The sequence below is a fragment of the Sipha flava genome, unplaced genomic scaffold, assembly GCF_003268045.1.
Source record: "Sipha flava isolate LNK unplaced genomic scaffold, YSA_version1 36_pilon_pilon, whole genome shotgun sequence".
NCBI lineage: Eukaryota > Metazoa > Arthropoda > Insecta > Hemiptera > Aphididae > Sipha > Sipha flava.
The window spans coordinates 4,129,704-4,147,587 of NW_020273076.1; the positions used below are offsets into that span (position 1 = coordinate 4,129,704).

At 30.7% G+C, this 17,884-nt stretch overlaps 1 protein-coding gene across 4 annotated transcripts; it reads left to right on the top strand.

Moving 5' to 3' along the window:
• The first annotated feature begins 644 nt into the window (after positions 1–644).
• LOC112687928 lies at positions 645–15,422 on the top strand. 4 transcript variants are annotated; one of them, XM_025560921.1, is made up of 4 exons: positions 645–783; positions 12,631–12,977; positions 13,049–13,266; positions 13,816–15,422. In XM_025560921.1, the coding sequence occupies exons 2-4, from the start codon at positions 12,634–12,636 to the stop codon at positions 14,841–14,843; spliced, it is 1,590 nt and encodes a 529-aa protein (XP_025416706.1). In that variant the 5' UTR covers positions 645–783; positions 12,631–12,633; the 3' UTR covers positions 14,844–15,422. The 4 variants fall into 4 exon arrangements, with proteins under 4 accessions (XP_025416706.1, XP_025416705.1, XP_025416708.1 ...); XM_025560920.1 differs by lacking the exon at positions 645–783 and adding an exon at positions 6,834–7,013 and having other exon boundaries at positions 13,816–15,421; XM_025560923.1 differs by lacking the exon at positions 645–783 and adding an exon at positions 7,054–7,306.
• Positions 15,423–17,884: the final 2,462 nt, after the last annotated feature.

The window sequence follows — 17,884 nt, forward strand, 5'->3', positions numbered from 1 at the left end:
TTCGTTCTCCACATCCAACAATAAACAAAAAGGTTAGTATCAAGTTAATATTAATTCATTGTATCAGATTAATACTGTTAATTAAATTTTTTCGAACCATCGCTATCACAACATAATTGCTATAATAATTAATTTAGATTTTTTTACCATTTAATGTACTATTGTTGTTAAAATTACTTATTCTATATTTTTAGTATTGTCAGTATTTTTTTTTCTAAATAAGTAGGAAAAAATACAATGTGTTAATAAAAATTGTATAAGTTTAGTCTTTGATGTTTATTATAATATTAGTAAATATCATATTCTATTGTATAAGTCTTTATGTTTCAAGGTACCTAATTTGTATGCTAATGATAATACATTGTTGTATCAAAAAACTTAGATAACTTTACTGACTAATAATTTGTATGACATATTATGATCTATGTTGTATTTTGTACACTATTTTAGTATTTTAGAATGTTCTAAGAAATGCTGATTTATTGTATGTTGTACATTAAAAATGTAATGTGGTGTATAAAACATAACGTTATGTGGAAAATTAAATAAAAATGAAAAAACCGATTATATTATTTATGATATATTTTTTTTTTAGTTATACAATAAGTATAAAAATATGATGTCGGGTGAGTACGATAATCACATTATGCAGATCACAGACTCCTACTGCGGTGATCGTGTTACATCATAGGAAGAGGATCACAACCAGTAGAAAGTGAAATCAATGTGTACACGCGCAGTGGCTGAATAAACCGTGACGCGACTACAACCAAGCATACACAGGTAACTAATATACATTTTAATATAACCTTCCGATTGGAGCACTATACGAATATAGGAGGTCAGTTACTAGAATTATTGCTATAACTATTTTCCAAGCTTAACAAATAATGTTCGTAGTTGTTTTTCAGTATTGGTCGTTAATAATATTTTTAAATACATCAAGTATTTGCACATTAAATACATTTTTAATTCTAACGTATAATTATTATTGATATTTAGGTTTATGATAAAAATTAAGGTTTTTTTTTAAACTTAAAATAATTAGGACACGGATTTTAAAGCAAATGCTTCTTTTTTTATATATGAGATAGAACTTTAATTTTTAAATATAAATTCGTTTCACGTCTTTCTGTTACCAAATAAACCAATTTATTTTTGCTTTTTTTTGGGTGAATGCTTTTTTGATTTTTATTGCTTTTTCAGTTATTCCAGCTGTGGAATTTTTATACATATGTGTAGGTTTATTATAATATAGTAATAAAAAAATATATTTAAATAATAACAAATGTGAAAACCTAAAATATGGACTAAATGGTTGTATTGGATTATTATTGTTTTCGGTTTAATTGTTAAATTTATTTTATTAAACGTATATATCTATCGATCTGCAGATAGTTAGATCATTGACAAAATGTATAAATGTTGTCTAAGATGCAGAAAATATGTTAAATTAAGCTAATGGAGATATTGCAACTACAATTTCGGGTAAACTAAATCGTGTTCTTGTGAAAAACAAAGGTTGGAAACAATTACTAGACATTAATAATATACTGGTGGCATTTAATCAAACGAAATTAATTATCATAGGTTAGATTTAAATGAAACCTTTTGCATGAAGTATGTACCGATAACTTCAGTGGATGTAAAGCATTCGTTTTCTTTGTATAAAAACATTCTGTCAGATAATAGAGACAGTTTCACTACTGAAAATATACTACTAAAATATATGATAGTTAATTATTTTTTTAATTTAATTAATTTTTTTTATTAATTTTTATAAGTACCTAATTCATATTAATTTTTGGTCATGCTTTTTTTTTTTGCTTTTTTTGTTATTTATTATGCTTTAAACTCCGAACCCTAGTCATAACATATAATAGTTTATTACCTTAAGGCTTAAATTTATCCATGCAATTGTTATTTATTCTGAGTACCAATATTTTTAAATATGGAATTATTCATTAGTAGGTTATATCTAAATGTTTTTCCATGCTATGTCAATGTTAATCGGTACTTACGTCTATATTTTATACCAAAAGATAAATGCATTATGCACGAACAGCTAGTAATCGTTTACCCAAGTACAAATTGATTATACGAGCTATGTCAAATAGATATCAATTTCTTAAATATATATTACCATAAAACGTTTCGTTTCAAATCAGTTAACTATTTTTTCTGTTTCTATAACCATAATATTTTTCCATTTATTGTATTAAATGAAGCCATATTTTTGAACTTTAACAACAGTATTAAAACTTAAAAGACTATATGACTAATTCATTATTTTTTGCAAGTAATTATGAAGAAATTATAAAATTAAAGTTTTTCTTTAATTTAAGAAATAATAAATTATAATATAAAGTAAATCTTGCATGCAAAACAAGCATGTAATAGGTAAAAATATAAAACCTTAAATTTAACAAACTTTTTTTTTGATTTTAAGTAGTATTCACAAGTCACAAATAAAATATTTTAGTATATGTACTTAATTAATTAATTTTAGTTATTTTATATATATATATATTTTATTAATACTATTTATGTTTATTTAATTTCTTTGATGTAATGTTTCTAACGAATGCAAAATAAATAAAAAAAATTAAAAAAATTTGTATTTGAAGAATATAATTTTTTCTTGACATTTCAAAGAAATTTCTTAGATTCTATTTATTTTAGCAGTTGCATGTAATGGTCATTTTTCATTTAAAAATTTTTTTTGAAAATTTGCAATTTAGTAGGTACTTCAAATGATTATATTTTAATTATCATTATAATAATTGTTTGCGAATCCTTGACGCGTATGTCAGTATAAGGTATGAATTTATACATTTATAATATTTTGTATTATACATAAAATAAATATTTGACAATTCAATCGACGATAAAGTATGTTACCCAAGTTTTGAAAATGAATGAACAATTTAAAACGTGAATGAGATGCTATCAAGAATTTGTCTAAACGATTAAATTATTTAAGTGTAAGTAACAAAAAGCTTTTATACATTTATGGTAGATAAATATAAGTAATTTATATACCTAAGAGGAACTCGTATAATTTTAATAAAAAAATATTTTAAAAGATAAGAATATTTAAAAGCGGTGAATGGTTGGTAATAGTTTGATACCAGTAGGAATAAAATTTTCTCAGAATGAAATTATTTTATGGTTCAAAATTGGTCCAGTTCGAACAAGGTTGCAATTGGATAATAGAATATTACGAACATACATACTACAAATTATAAGAATGTTTTATAATAATTTTTAAATTTTATTAATTTGGCAAAGTTGTTATAAATGTATAGGCATTTTTCATTTTTATATGGATTATGTAGTCGTATTAGTTACTTTGAGAATACGCCAAAACATAAATTAATAGCTATCTATAATCTATATAGTCAAATAAATAGTTGATACTTACTATACCTACAAATTTTATTTATACTTTAAACAAATTATATATTGCACATTAATGATCATAATTTAAAAAATATATATTTATTTTATCGTTATAAAAAATAATTAAAGAGCAAAAACAGCATGTATAAACAATATACATTAGAACATTAAGTTTAATATAATCAAATAAATGTTTTTGCCTTGATATAATAAATTAATTATAGTTGTTAATTTAAGGCTATTTAATCACTTCTTAAATATGTTTACCAAAATTAAATTGTATTTTTAAAAAATGATAGGAATAGTATATAAATTATTAAACAACTTTCTATAAATAAATAAGTTACCATTATAAACTGTTTTACATAGATTTCTTATATTATGAACATATTATAAACTGTTTTACATAGATTTCTTATATTATGAACATTATAATATAATTGACATTATAACAGTGATATTGCATATCCTGATTGTTCTCCGTCTAGAACTATTTATTTAAATTTTAAGTGCATGATACCTAAATAGGTGATGGATTATTATTTTAAATTGTTATTCAAAAATAATCGCATTTTCAAAATACAGAGATTACAATTTTGATATTTTAAAAATGCATATAAATTTCATAATAAATCTTTGAAATATAAATTTACATATTATATTTTCTTAAGTCAAAATAAATTACAGTAATATTACACGTTGATTTTGGTAAAATATTATGACTCACTAGACTTTATATTATGAAATATTTTTACAAAATAGTTAAATACTATATCCGGAATCATTTTTGTTCGACGGAATTCATTGAATGACGGTTTGCGAAGAACGAATCTGAAGTAATTTTTTGTCACGAAACAATCTTATAATTTGACTGTGACGAATATAGGTATTCTTTGGTGTAGCTAAATGATGTAAAATTCTAGAACGACACACATTTATAATTGTAGTAAATAAGGAAGGTTTTTAATACATTATACATACTATTTCTTTTAGTTCATACTTTCATACTTTAGAGATATTTATATTTAAGGATATATATATATATATATATACGTATAACTAACATTTATTAAATCACGTTCTTTTTATTCTATACCAAATGAATGATTAAATCAGAATAATATGATAATATTATTGTCTTGTTCATTCTTGCACAATATTTTCTTAAATACCATTGATCCTGCCATTGATTCTTGTTGAATAGTATTTAAGTAAAATAAACTACGTGTAACCTAATTAATTTTACGCTCGTCACGACTACTGTCAAAATAACGTTTAATCACACGTAATAAATAGTACGTCATGCGTGTGTTCAATATCTTCCAAAGATTATGGTAGTTTCTTCTTTTACGTATTTATTAGTGTAAATTAAATTATGTTGTGGTCCTGTTAATCCGTTTTAATTTATGTATTAACTATAGGGATTTTTTTTAAAACATCGTAACTTTACCAGAAAACCTCCAATACCAATTTCTCATATCTGTATCTAGTATATACTCTTCCAAACTATGTTTATTTATAAGGGACCAGTTGTTAATTATTAGTATATATGAAGTATGTATTAAGTGTCAGTATTCGAGGATATTATTAAAATAGCAATGTATCGTCATATCATGGATTAATTTCATTTGTCAATGCTGCGAATTTTTTTGCATAAACGGGCCATGATTAGCAAGAAATAATTTAATAACAATCGATTACATCAAAGGGCGGGTTCGCTTACCGGGAGAATAGACGTAATTATTATGAATAACAAACGTTTTTATAAATTATGTATACACGAGTTTTTTAAACAATTCCGAATGCAAGGAATGTTTCGAGACAAAAATATGATTCAATTATTAACAATTCACTCTGTTATACATCTCGTTTACACCACAATAGGTAATCGGAGATTTTGCCGTATATATTCGACGTTTATAACTCACATCGTTAAATTATGTACATGTAGAATATTATTTTATTAGATTCTAATTTTTCGATCTTCAAATGAGCAGTCTCATGTGGATGTCAAAACGGGACGTTTTTGTGTACGGTCGTGTGCATGTTTATGCGTATCAGTGGCGTTATTTGAGAAGGAAGGCAACTTGTGCATTTACCATAGTCTAGAGTTTACCTTGTCTAAAGTTGGTACATCATCAAAATATAAATACGTCTTTTATAAAACCGTTGACATGTTGTAAATCCGGAAAAATATTATTACTATAAAGATGATACTTACGTATAAAGTACAGTTCGTTATATTTTTAGACTAGTTTGACGTTTCATTGCCCTCGCGTTAAGCGAAATTTTGGTCAAATGAACCGCCGAGCAGGCAATTTCGTAAGAACTGTCCTACACTTCAGGAAAAACTGAAATGATGCCACTGGTGTATGTGTTTGTGTGTGTGCACGCACGTGTTAAATAGGCGTACATAATATTTATATTCGTCGATAAACGAGTACATAATAACGCCACGCGGTCGCAGCACAACATTAATAAAAGTTACGCGTACACCGTGCACAGGAATATACCTATCACACAGGCGATACACTCGGCGTCACGATTGCAGGATACGTACGCGCACGTGTGTTTCAGCGGCCGCCGCGTCAGGACGATAACCCTGGGGCGTCGACGTTCGGCAAACAGCGTTGAACAGTAATTCTTTTTTTAAGAACCGCGTCGTTAAGCCGCGCGCGCAAAACGACCAGCGCAGCTCTAATACAACGTGTACATGTAAGCGGTACCGCGCGCGACGTAGGATTTACACGGTTAATAATAGCCGACCGACTACACTTTCCCCGCGCGTAATGCGCGTCAACGTACGCGCGTACGTTATGTGCGCGCGGGCAGCGATTTATAACACACATAATACCATTTACATTTGTATGCATTTTACACCGCGGCGGTCGTCGTTTGTCCGTGAACGTTGACGGCGGTACATGTATAATACGTAACGATAATGATATTATTATTATTGCAATCCGAAAATCGTAATACCGTTCGGTACACGACATATAGGAAGACCGGGGGCGGAACGAACGAAAAAAAAAACCCAGAAACCAGTAAACACGCGATACACGGCGAACCGCGTCGACACGTATGTACCGAGTACCAATAACGCGAAACGACGCTGCGGGTGTAGGTAATTTCGAGTCGACGTCGTCGTGCTGAAAAAGCTTTTTATTTTTCGGGTCAAGATCACCGGGCGACTGTGCGGGGAATAACACTGCGTATTGTAATGCCTCGTAACGTAACATAACGCACACGCAGCAGCACCGCGGTACGTGCTCACGCGGCCGACAGGGGAACCCCCAGAGCCTTGACCATTGCGTAACCGGATCTCGGTGGTCGGTAAACCGAGTGCGGCGGCGTTCGGATACAAAACCCGGGACGCGAACCGCTCGTTTGACATAATACGCGCGTCGTCGTCGTCGTCGTCGTCGTCGTCGTTCATCGTTCGTCGTTCATCGTTCATCGTTCGTCGTTCGTTGACGGGTGCAATAGAGAGTACACCTCTTCGTACTCGCGCGCTCTCTCGTGCGTCACTCGCAATCGTCATCGCTTCACGTGCACGGCCCGCGAGTTCGGCCGCGCATCGCCGTCGGAGGGACCGGGCAAAAACGTACGACGTGAGTACAAGTAATAAAATTATTGACGCACACGGTGCGGTTGTAGAACTGTTATTTCCTATCGCATCCACGTGCACGGGTACCGGCTACGCGGCACCGTACGAATGGCAACGTTTACAGTTCACAATAACACGCCGTAGTTAGTGACCAGCTGTGTCGCGTGCTCGTGCTAACGCTGCGTGTTATTGCTATTATGCATAATCTCGATTTTTACGAACGTTTTATTATTTACATAAGTCTCGAGCGCGGTGTCACAAGGACGCGTGTCAATTGGGCTGCGCGCCTACTTATAGGTATTTATTTTTTTTTCCTCATTATATAATTGTAACAAATGTAATTCGCGTGCCGCCACCGATTTACAATCAAATAGCGCTCTGTGGTATATATATATATATGTGCTACGCTGGGGTGGGTGCGTACATTATATTCGTATTATGGTAACCGTTGCGCAAAACTGAGTATTATATTAGGGAACGATTGTTTAAATCGAAACCGGTGCAGCGCCTATACGATTTTTCGTAATATTTACACGAGTAATTCGAAAAAAATAAAAAAAATACACAAAAACCAATATATATATTATGTTTCAACAAAATATTTGTGTACATACGGTTACGTATACAATGATAGATATTGAAATTAAAAAATTGATGAAAATTGAAAAGATTACATTCGATTACATTATTTATTATTCTAGACAAAGCATAATTATTGCGCAAATCTATTATCGATGAAAAGCGGTACGGACGTATGCATAACGCTCTTAAACGGATATCGATACGTGTATCAATTATTAATCGGTTTTCGTATTTTATAATAATCCATTTATAAACGTACATACAAATTATATGTTTTTGATCAAGATGTATTAATTATTAATTTATTTAAATTTATTATTCGTATTTAGTTGCATGTATTATTACATTTTAATTGCAATAACGCCAATAGCTTATAAAAGTGAACTTTTGAATAAAATTTTAACTAAATATTTAAATATATATATATTTATATATTTTGATATCTTGACGGGCGCTCATAGAAAAAACCGGTCGCATTTGCCAACTTCCGACAGTAAAGTGAGCAGGTACACATAATGAACGAATTTTTGAAAATTATCAAATAATAAATTATTAATAATATCTAATTCGATAGTGATATAATATAATTATATCATAATTATATCATAATTATATCATATTATATTACAATATAATCTCAAATAAATTAAATAATCCATGACATAATACGTTTCGGGGTGGATTGTGGCCCAGATTCTTTGTACCATTATTTTCACGGTTTCTAATAGGTAGTATATCTTTTGGGAATTAAGAAATATGTTCATATATACCAATAATTTCAGATTATGGTTAATTTATATAAAATATTTATATATTTATGAATAATATTACGTGTTTTATTGAGTTAAATGCCTACAACTATTAACATAGTTTATATTGGTTCGTAATATTAACAACTCATAACAGTTTAGAGTATTTATCAAAATTTGCTTCTTTCTTTATGTAGTTGTATAATTATATTACACTTACTAAAAGATAAAATAATTTAGTATACCTGTATTTATGTGAAATTAAAAACTGATTAGAGTCAAATTTAATTGTTTAAATGAGATTATTAATGATTATGATTTCTACTTATACTTCTTAAGTTAACAAATCTTTGTAAATGTATGGGTTCGAAATTTAAGGGTGAATAGTGTAAATATTTTTCAATATAATTTTAATAATTTTATTTATGGCTATTCCTTAAAAAATTAACTGGTTTTTATGTTTTCGAAAGTAAATCCTGGTTAATTTTCCTCATGTGAAATTGATAAATACATAATTATTTTTATTGACACATGTAAAAGTATAGTACCTACAAAAAAACTATAAAAAAAAAAATTCAGTATTTCGTTTAATCTACTCACAGGATAATCGTGGCTTGTAATTTTATACAACACACAGAGTTCAAACTATTTATAAATGTTAAAAAAAATGTGATATAAGATAAAAGCTATAAAATTAACAATATACAGAGATCGTGTGAGATATATGAGTCGAGTAAGATACAGGGCTGGGTAACAAATATAGGTGAATCGTTCTTACACGTTTGAAATCATTGGGTTCGAATGACCATTCTAAGTAAGGAGAAAGGGTGGATCAGTTTCTTTATATAAAAATAATTTATTTTGCTTTGTTGGTATACATTAATTTAAACAGGACTATAAATAACTTTGACTCAGAAGTCGATTTTTAACACTAGACTTCACATACGCACAACGAATTTTGAAATCAGTAAGATAGGATAAAGAATACATAAAAAGAATAATATTCGCATGTTATGTAGATATACACATGCGTCTAGTTCAGTAGAATTTATAATTCTGTCAAGGGAGAGGATATGTATTGGTCAATATTTCATTGAACGAAGAGAACTTCGCTCCCTTACCTTCGACTTTTTTTTTTTTTTTTTAAAGAAGAAAATTATCGTTCCAGAGTTTTAGTAAACACTGGTAATATGCAAAATATTTTGAGATGCATTTGAATATTGGGATTAAGTTCTTTATCACAAATATTTAAATCGTGTAACTATGAGAATGAAGTTATGTTGTTCTAGGGCCTGCCTAGAAATTTTTTTTAATGGAGGGGAGGGGTTCAATATTTTTCCTAACACGTATTTCAAATGTATTTATTTCACAATAATTTTGGTAATAATTCATTTAATAGTAATAGATAGAAATTAAATTATATAAAAAATACTAAACAATATGTTTTTTCTAAATTCATTAAAACTTGGGGGCGGGGGGTTAAACACTCAAACCCTGTCCTTTGTCACGCCCCTGGTGTTTTCTGTAATTATTTTATGTCTCTGCATGTTTAGTTCAATATGTAAGTTAATTATATGTGAATAAAATTCGACTAGCTTTTTAAACACCTATTTTTTTTGATTTTTTAGCAATAGAGATTATTGTAATTTATTACCTTCAAATATTTTTTTATAGTTAGTAAATTATTCAATCAGTTATGTTATATAAAAATAATGTGACACAATAGTAATGTTCAATAGAACAATGTAGAATATTTATATTGACCCAACGGATTTGTTAAGAATTACGTTGCATACGCGTTCAACTGCGAAGTGCTTTAAAAATAACGAGCGTTTAAACGTTAAATACGTATTTCCTCTATTATATTATCCTGGTATAAATCATAGAATTTATTAAAAATAAGAAGAAAAATCTCATGGGGATGGATAAATTCCCCATATACCCTCTTCGTAAATACGCCAATAGCCTAGTGTACCGTGTAGGGTGTACGATGTGTCTTTAATTATTTATACTTTAAATTAAAAATTACTATTAATGTACTTTAAAAAATGTTTGATTTTTATATTTTAGTATTTTTTATACGGTGATTAATGAGCATATTTTTATATAATACGATAAATAGTAATTTGTTTTTAATATATTTTACATTAGAATCAATCATAAATTTGGCCGTTGTTTATTATCAACTTACGATGTTTATGTGTTGGCATACAACGTGTTTATTACATACCTTGTACGAAATAAATATGTAATGTTCACAATATAATGTTACAACGTTTGGTGTTCATATGCGCAAATAGGTAGTGGTTAGGGGGCTTAGCCTCTTTGAATATATGTCTAGTCCTCCCCCCCAAATATTTATCTATCTTCCGCATAATAGGTACAAAAACGAACTGAAAAATAAGAGACATTTACCAAAGTGATACAAAATAAAAGTTAACACCCCCAAAAATAAAACTCTAGTGTCGCCTATTGGTTTAGATGTGACTTATGATGTACAAAAATATGACGAAGTAAACTACTTGAATGTAATATATTGTTTTAATAATAATTTATTTTCTATATTATTATAATTTAAACATATAATTTTATTTGACATGAAATTAATTTTAATTTCAAACGAGAAAATATAAGTTTTTTTTCAATTCGATTAAATAGCTGGACTATAATGTTAGTTTTATATTTAGTTGGGTAATAATTTATTGTTAAACTCTAGTTATTTTTTTATTATTATAAAATTATTTTAAAGATTATTATTTTAATATTTTATTATTATTATTATTTTAAAGAAATATTTTTGACCACCTAGTAAAATAGTTTAGTCTTGAAATGTAGTTTATACTGTATATAATAACCATAGCGGCTTATTAAAATTAATATAATATTCTTCATGACGTGCGTGGGAGAAATTAAAACAGTATAACTTTTATTTTTATTTTCTATTGTTTTAACATAGTGTGTGCTGACATAATGTGAATATTTTATTTTTCTATGTCTTTGTCTTTATGTCCAATGAATTATTTTTGTATGTTCTATTATATAAAAAATTTATCTAGAAATAACAGGTTACCTATACGATATTCAATAATGATATTTGTCTTCCTTTTACTGTTATTAATTATAATATAAGAACAAAATAAAACCGTTACAGAAACACCTAACTATATGTGTTTATACAGATATAGATATTTTATTGGTGATTAAAATTGTATATAAAACAACCGTTTTGAAGTGTTGGAAAAGAAAAATGACCCTATAGTTGTGATTTAAACTAGAAGAATGGGAGAAAAAATTATAATACAATGTCGACATCATGAATGAATAAGACTGGTGGGTTGATATATAGAAGACAGGAGGGAAATATAACCCGATATAGAATTGATAGCCAAACCATAACACAGTCATCGTCGTCATTGCTTATCGAACGGAACGAAAGTGAAAACCTAATTTCCATTTCAATATATTTGTGTGAATGTATTATATTATATTTTTTTAGGTAATGATTCAAAAGTCAAAATTTACCGTATTCATGTACCAATTAAATTTTTTTTTTCAACTGTGCGATAAAGAGTTTCTAACATAAACTGAATATAGCGTGTTGCAGGTAAAAAGAAAATTTTTTTTTTTTTTGTCGATACCATTAGTCACTTATACGAGTATAGACTTATACAGTGTTAAAAAGTTTGAATTTTTCTAAAACTATTCGAAGGTTCCGACTGTTTTCTCAAGGTCATTGACAATAATAAATGAATAATGGCCATGATACACAATAATTGGAAATATTTTAAATCGAACTTTTTGTATAAATGATAGTTGAACAGCAGTATACAGAATTATTAGTACTTTAAATTAATAAGTCGTGGAAAAATCACTGTTATTATTATATATTATTATAATTTACATAATACAATTTGTAATGAACCAACTATAGGATAACCTACATGATTTAATTTATAAATTAGCTGCACTTGTCATAAATAATAATATAATAATATAAAGCGTATATATTTCTAGTTTTTTTTTCTAGTATTTTGAAATTCCTTTTTTGCTTTATATTCTAACATGAGTGTATAATACTGCATATAATCATGTTGGAATATTTCGAAAAATGTAAAGTCGGTCCATTGTATATAATGGATCGCGTGTACATTTTCGTAATGTTATTGCACTATGTTAATGACACATTTTCAATATATTTTATCAGTTAAGTTTTATTTTGTTATAAACAATGAAATTAATCATACTCTTTATATATATTTAATAAAGAACTTTTTTTATATCTTATTATAGGTGATGCTATTTCTAAACTGCTTAGCATGCCTAGCTGCCACAGTGATGGGTGCGGTATTGCCGCCTCCCTGGGCAGATCCATCCCAGAATCCGTGTGCTGCGGAACCATCGGGTGGATGGCAGCTACTTTTCTGGCCAGAAGATAAGAAATGTTATCGGATTTTTCAACGTGGATATCCATGTCCGGAGACGATGGAATTAGTACCAAGACCAGACCGCAAAGGTTCCGCTGAATGCGCGTGTCCGCCCGGAAGTGTCCGCAGTCCTCGTGATTCGCGTTGCCATCAACTGTTTCGACTCGGCGATCCTTGCGACGATGGTCAATATTTTGCACCCGGACCGGAAAGGTAATTAAAAACAATATTAAGCTCAGAAAATGTTCAATTTATATTAAACATATCGGTTCTATCATATTTAGGGAAGACCGAGAAAGGTGGGGTACGTGTGAGGATCCGTCACCTTGTGCTGAGAAAAATGAACTTTTTTGGCCCAAAGACAAACGTTGTTATCGTAAATACACTAAGGGACCATGCACTGAAGGACATTTATTAGTATCTAGTGCTTACAATGACTTGATTGGTGACTGCAAGTGCGAAAACGTCCCAGAGCTTTCAACATACTATTGGGCGTCAACAGGTTAGATATTACTTGATAAATGTATTAAAACAATTTTAATCATTACTCATACAAATAGTTTAATCAATTGAATACTTTGATCAGCAGTTCTAACTAAAAAAAAAAAAAAAATTAAACAATAAGAGGATATTGTTATGTTGTATGTTTTTACACGCGGTGTTTGCTTAACCAAAACAATGATCTACATAACATTTTACTACAGGTAATTTCCTGTTTTCTCTCGCTGCGAAGATTAATTTTGGTTTTGAAATTTAAAATTTTATACTACTCGATACTTTTAATTACACTTGTTCCATCTCGTTGTACGCGATAATATTACTCGTACACAATGACCTCCTCTTCCGTTTCCGAAGATTAAATATCGTAAATTGTCGAGAAACGATTTTTGAAGTTCACCGATCGAACATTTTCGACGTATAACACGGTGTTTATGTCTATTACTCGCGTTTCACGCATGAAGTTTCACGAGAAGCACACGGTGTAGTTAGTGTACGCGGCCGTGCCGTGGTACTCGAACGTTGTTTGTATGAACAGTGGTTTGCGTTTCAGGTACGTGCCACGAGCATTACACAATGGGGCCGTGCCAGGAACGCGGTGGCATATTCCTGCCGGGCGGCCAATGCGGATGCGACCCATCGTTACCGCATTTCCACAACGGCACGGGCAAGTGTTACCAGCTGGGGGGCATCGGCCCGTGTTCGCCGGGTCACCAGTTCCTCGTGCCGCCGGCCGGTTCAAAAGCGGAGTGCATGTGCAAGGAAGGTTACATCAAGTGGTTCGGTGACGGCGCGTGCTACAGACCGTACACGCGGGGCCCGTGCGCCGCGGGCAACATGTACAGCGTGAATACGACGGCCACCGGCATGGCCGTAGGCTGCGTGGACGTACCGTGCACCGCGGGAAAGCTGTATTTCCCGGGCGGCAAGGGGTGCCACCGGGTGGGCACGCAGGGCCCGTGCCCGGCCGGCCAGATAGTTATGTTCCAGGACACGGTCAAGACGTCCATCGAGGGCGTCTCGTACCTGGGCATGTGCGGCTGCGCAAACGCGGACGCCGCGCAGCAGACGTCCGCGGCCCGGTCGTTTTACGCGTCGTCGCCGTACGTGGCCGTCGACCCAGCGTTGACGTGCAAGCCGCCGCCGCCTCAAACGGCCGCTGCCAGAAAACTTGGCGGCAGTGTGGCGGCGGGCAAGCATGCGGACGTCATGCCGCCGCAGGACCCGTGCAGCCACCGGCGGGGCACGATCGCGTGGAACGATCTGTCGTGCAAGCAGCTATATATGCAGGGGCCGTGCGACCCGGGTGAGTGGGTGGTACCGGATCGCGGCAAGGGCACCAGGAGGGGCCGGGGCTGGAAGATGGGCAAGTGCGAGTGCCGACCTGGGTTCACGGCCGTGCTGGTACCGGGTGACGCCAATAACGCCACTGTGTGCCAGCCGCCGACCGTCACGCTAGCCAAGTTTCTGAATATGAGCGACGAGTTCAACAGGAACACGACCAAGACTACCGCGGTCATTATCACTGCAGACGACAACAACGATGACAACGGTAACAACAATGGAGTGCGAACACGGTAAATCGAGTGAAACATTATGTACGGGGTGTTGAAAAGAGCTCGCAACCGATTCGAATTGAAAACATGCGGCAAAAATGTCCCAACAGCTTTTTGAGCACTCTATATTCTCTGTGTGCTGTCTAGTTGGTACGCGTTGGCTATACGTATGTGTATAAACTTTACTAATTTATATATCAATACATGCATACATAAAAACGTCAAACGAACCTTATCTTTAGATTAAAAAACATTATAAGACTGCAACGTATATCCTTATACATTATTATATTCAGTATCATAGAACAAAACTTTATCACGCTTCGATCGATCAATTTTACATTAAAAAGGTTGGTAAAATAAATATATACGGCTTGCCAATATTTACAATAAAGGAAAAATTGAACAAATTTACATGACCGATCTTTTACAATATTGTATTTTTAAGTCAAACATAATACACATGTATCCGTATTAAGTTTAAAATCGCATTCAAATTTTTTTTTTTTTAATTTTATACATTATAGTACGACCATACACAATATTTTACTCTAATAATTATATCGAACATATTACTAAAATCTGTAATTTAATTTTCGTCATAAATAAGTTTTGTCTTAAATTTTATATAAATAATAATCATATGAGTAAATCAGTTTTAAAATGGTTGATACATTCAAAAATAACTGTAATGCAATGCAATTTAATATTGACAAATTATGCAGTTACGTAAACTTGCACGTTAAATAATTAATAGTCAATCTTAAGAAATTACGATAGTTAAATTATGATTATTATTTAGTTTTTTTTGTATAAATTATAATATTGTAATTATTAATGGAGCTAAGTATAAAATAATTGTTAATCTACGAATTCATAAAAAAATAAATAAAACTTCAAATCATCGAAATCTCAATGTTATTATAAGGGCTTTTGATGATTAGAAAATCAATGTTACCAACAAACTTATGACTGTATAAATAACTTAATAACCATTAGTTTTTATTAACAATAATTGGTGTATATTCAAGTTTTTTTTCAATAAACTAAAAAAATAATAATAATAATGTTCTATTATTAGCGAGTTGTTAATTGACAAATTATTTTAACCTTAGTGATTTGTATAATGTGTGTATATCATATTTTATTGCATAGTGTGCACACAGTTAAAAACAAATATATTCGTTAAAGTGAAATTATGAACAATACGTACCATAAATTAAATTGTTTAGTAAAATGTATAGTATTAGTAAGATAATATTTATTTTTTTTCTAACAAACAAGACCTAGTATAGTAATAGTGTCTACCCACTAGCTGTCAAAAATCATAACATAAATGTGTGTACATTGTGCAAATATAATAATATTAATGTGTGTAGGTATAGGTAAGTAAACCTAAGGTAATTAAGACCGACTTTCCAATTTACTTATTTGATATTTTTAGAAAAATATCGCAAAAAATACATTTATTGCATTTTAACTGAAATATGCATGAAAACTAATTTTGTATAGTGAATGCTTTCACTCAGTATTCGCGAATGTGTATAATACTTACGATGTCATCATGGCAATGTGTTTTTATTCTGCCCTTTCGCATCGGAACGAGTGGGGGGAGGTAAGAAATGAATATGTATTTATGTTGAAGGTTATCGTTTCCTGCTCGAATAGTATATAGTTACACATGAGTAATCTTTTAAAGAACAATCTGACATTTGTTATTCAGTGACAAATAATATATATTTCTAACCAAACCGCCTACATAACAATTATGTTATTCTTCATCGAACAAAGTTTCTAAATTATACGTAGTTTTAACATATGTTGTGATATAGTATATACTGTTCATAGATAGCTTTAAAAATATTTAAATGTTTGTATATATTAATGAAAATTATCTGGAATGGGCCCTATCAGGTCACAATCTTCATCTTGTGTACATGAGTACGGAGTAGATTCATGAAAGAGCAACGACCATAACTAATTATGTTGGCCTTATATTATTATTTATATCATCAATGAGTAATATTTTAACAAAAATGATAATTACATGGGAGTGTGAAACCTGTAAACATCGACAACGCCAATGTTAAATATATATTGAACAATTTAAACAGATAATAATATAAAATTTTCCTCTCACCAATAATCAATATTTTATTCAACTTATTTTAATGGGATGAGTAACATCTAATATATTGCATAATTGAATACTTGAATTAGTTATGTATTGTAAACATTATTTCGTCAGTATACTTACAATGTCCAATATAAATTAAATATCTAATACATAATACATATACACAAATTACTTATAATGTGAACACGCTACACATTTTATTGTATTTGTTTGAGAATAAATGTATTTTATTTTACAAATATTTTCTGAAAAATGTTTTTAACATGTTATGAACTATGTATTGTGTATGTCTAATTCCATATGAAATATTCCTAACCTGTACAAAGTAATAAGCGGAAAATAGTTAGATGAAATTATGTAAAAATATTTCAACCATGCCAAATCCAAATCTTTTGTTAAAACTTAGAAGTTACAAGATACCTCACGTCCACGCATCATAGCCGATTTATAGTACCTCGTTTTATCATTATCGTTTCTACCTATAAACTTATCGGTTTAATAAAGTGCTATAAATGGTTTCAAACTCTAATCGTTATAGTAATACGTCAAAAAAAGTCGATGAGTTTTTATTGACTGTACACGTGCTCGAGTTTTCAAAATAATAAAAGGTGAATATCGTATAAAAGTCGTTTACTTTAATAATCATTTTTTATTTTTATTAACTTACGTTTTAACTTGACATACTGGGATTCGAGTTTTCTGGCTAACTACTTTATTTTCTGATATATATACAGAGGTGAAACTAGGAATTTTTACGCCTGGAGAAAATGTTAAAATTACGCCCTATCATAGACCAATAATCAAATACTCTTCTTATGAATATTTTCTAATAATTAATATACAATCACACTGTTAAAAATATCAAATTAGATGTTAATAATTACAAAAAATACACTCTCAAATCTTACGCCCGGGGATAAATCCCTAAC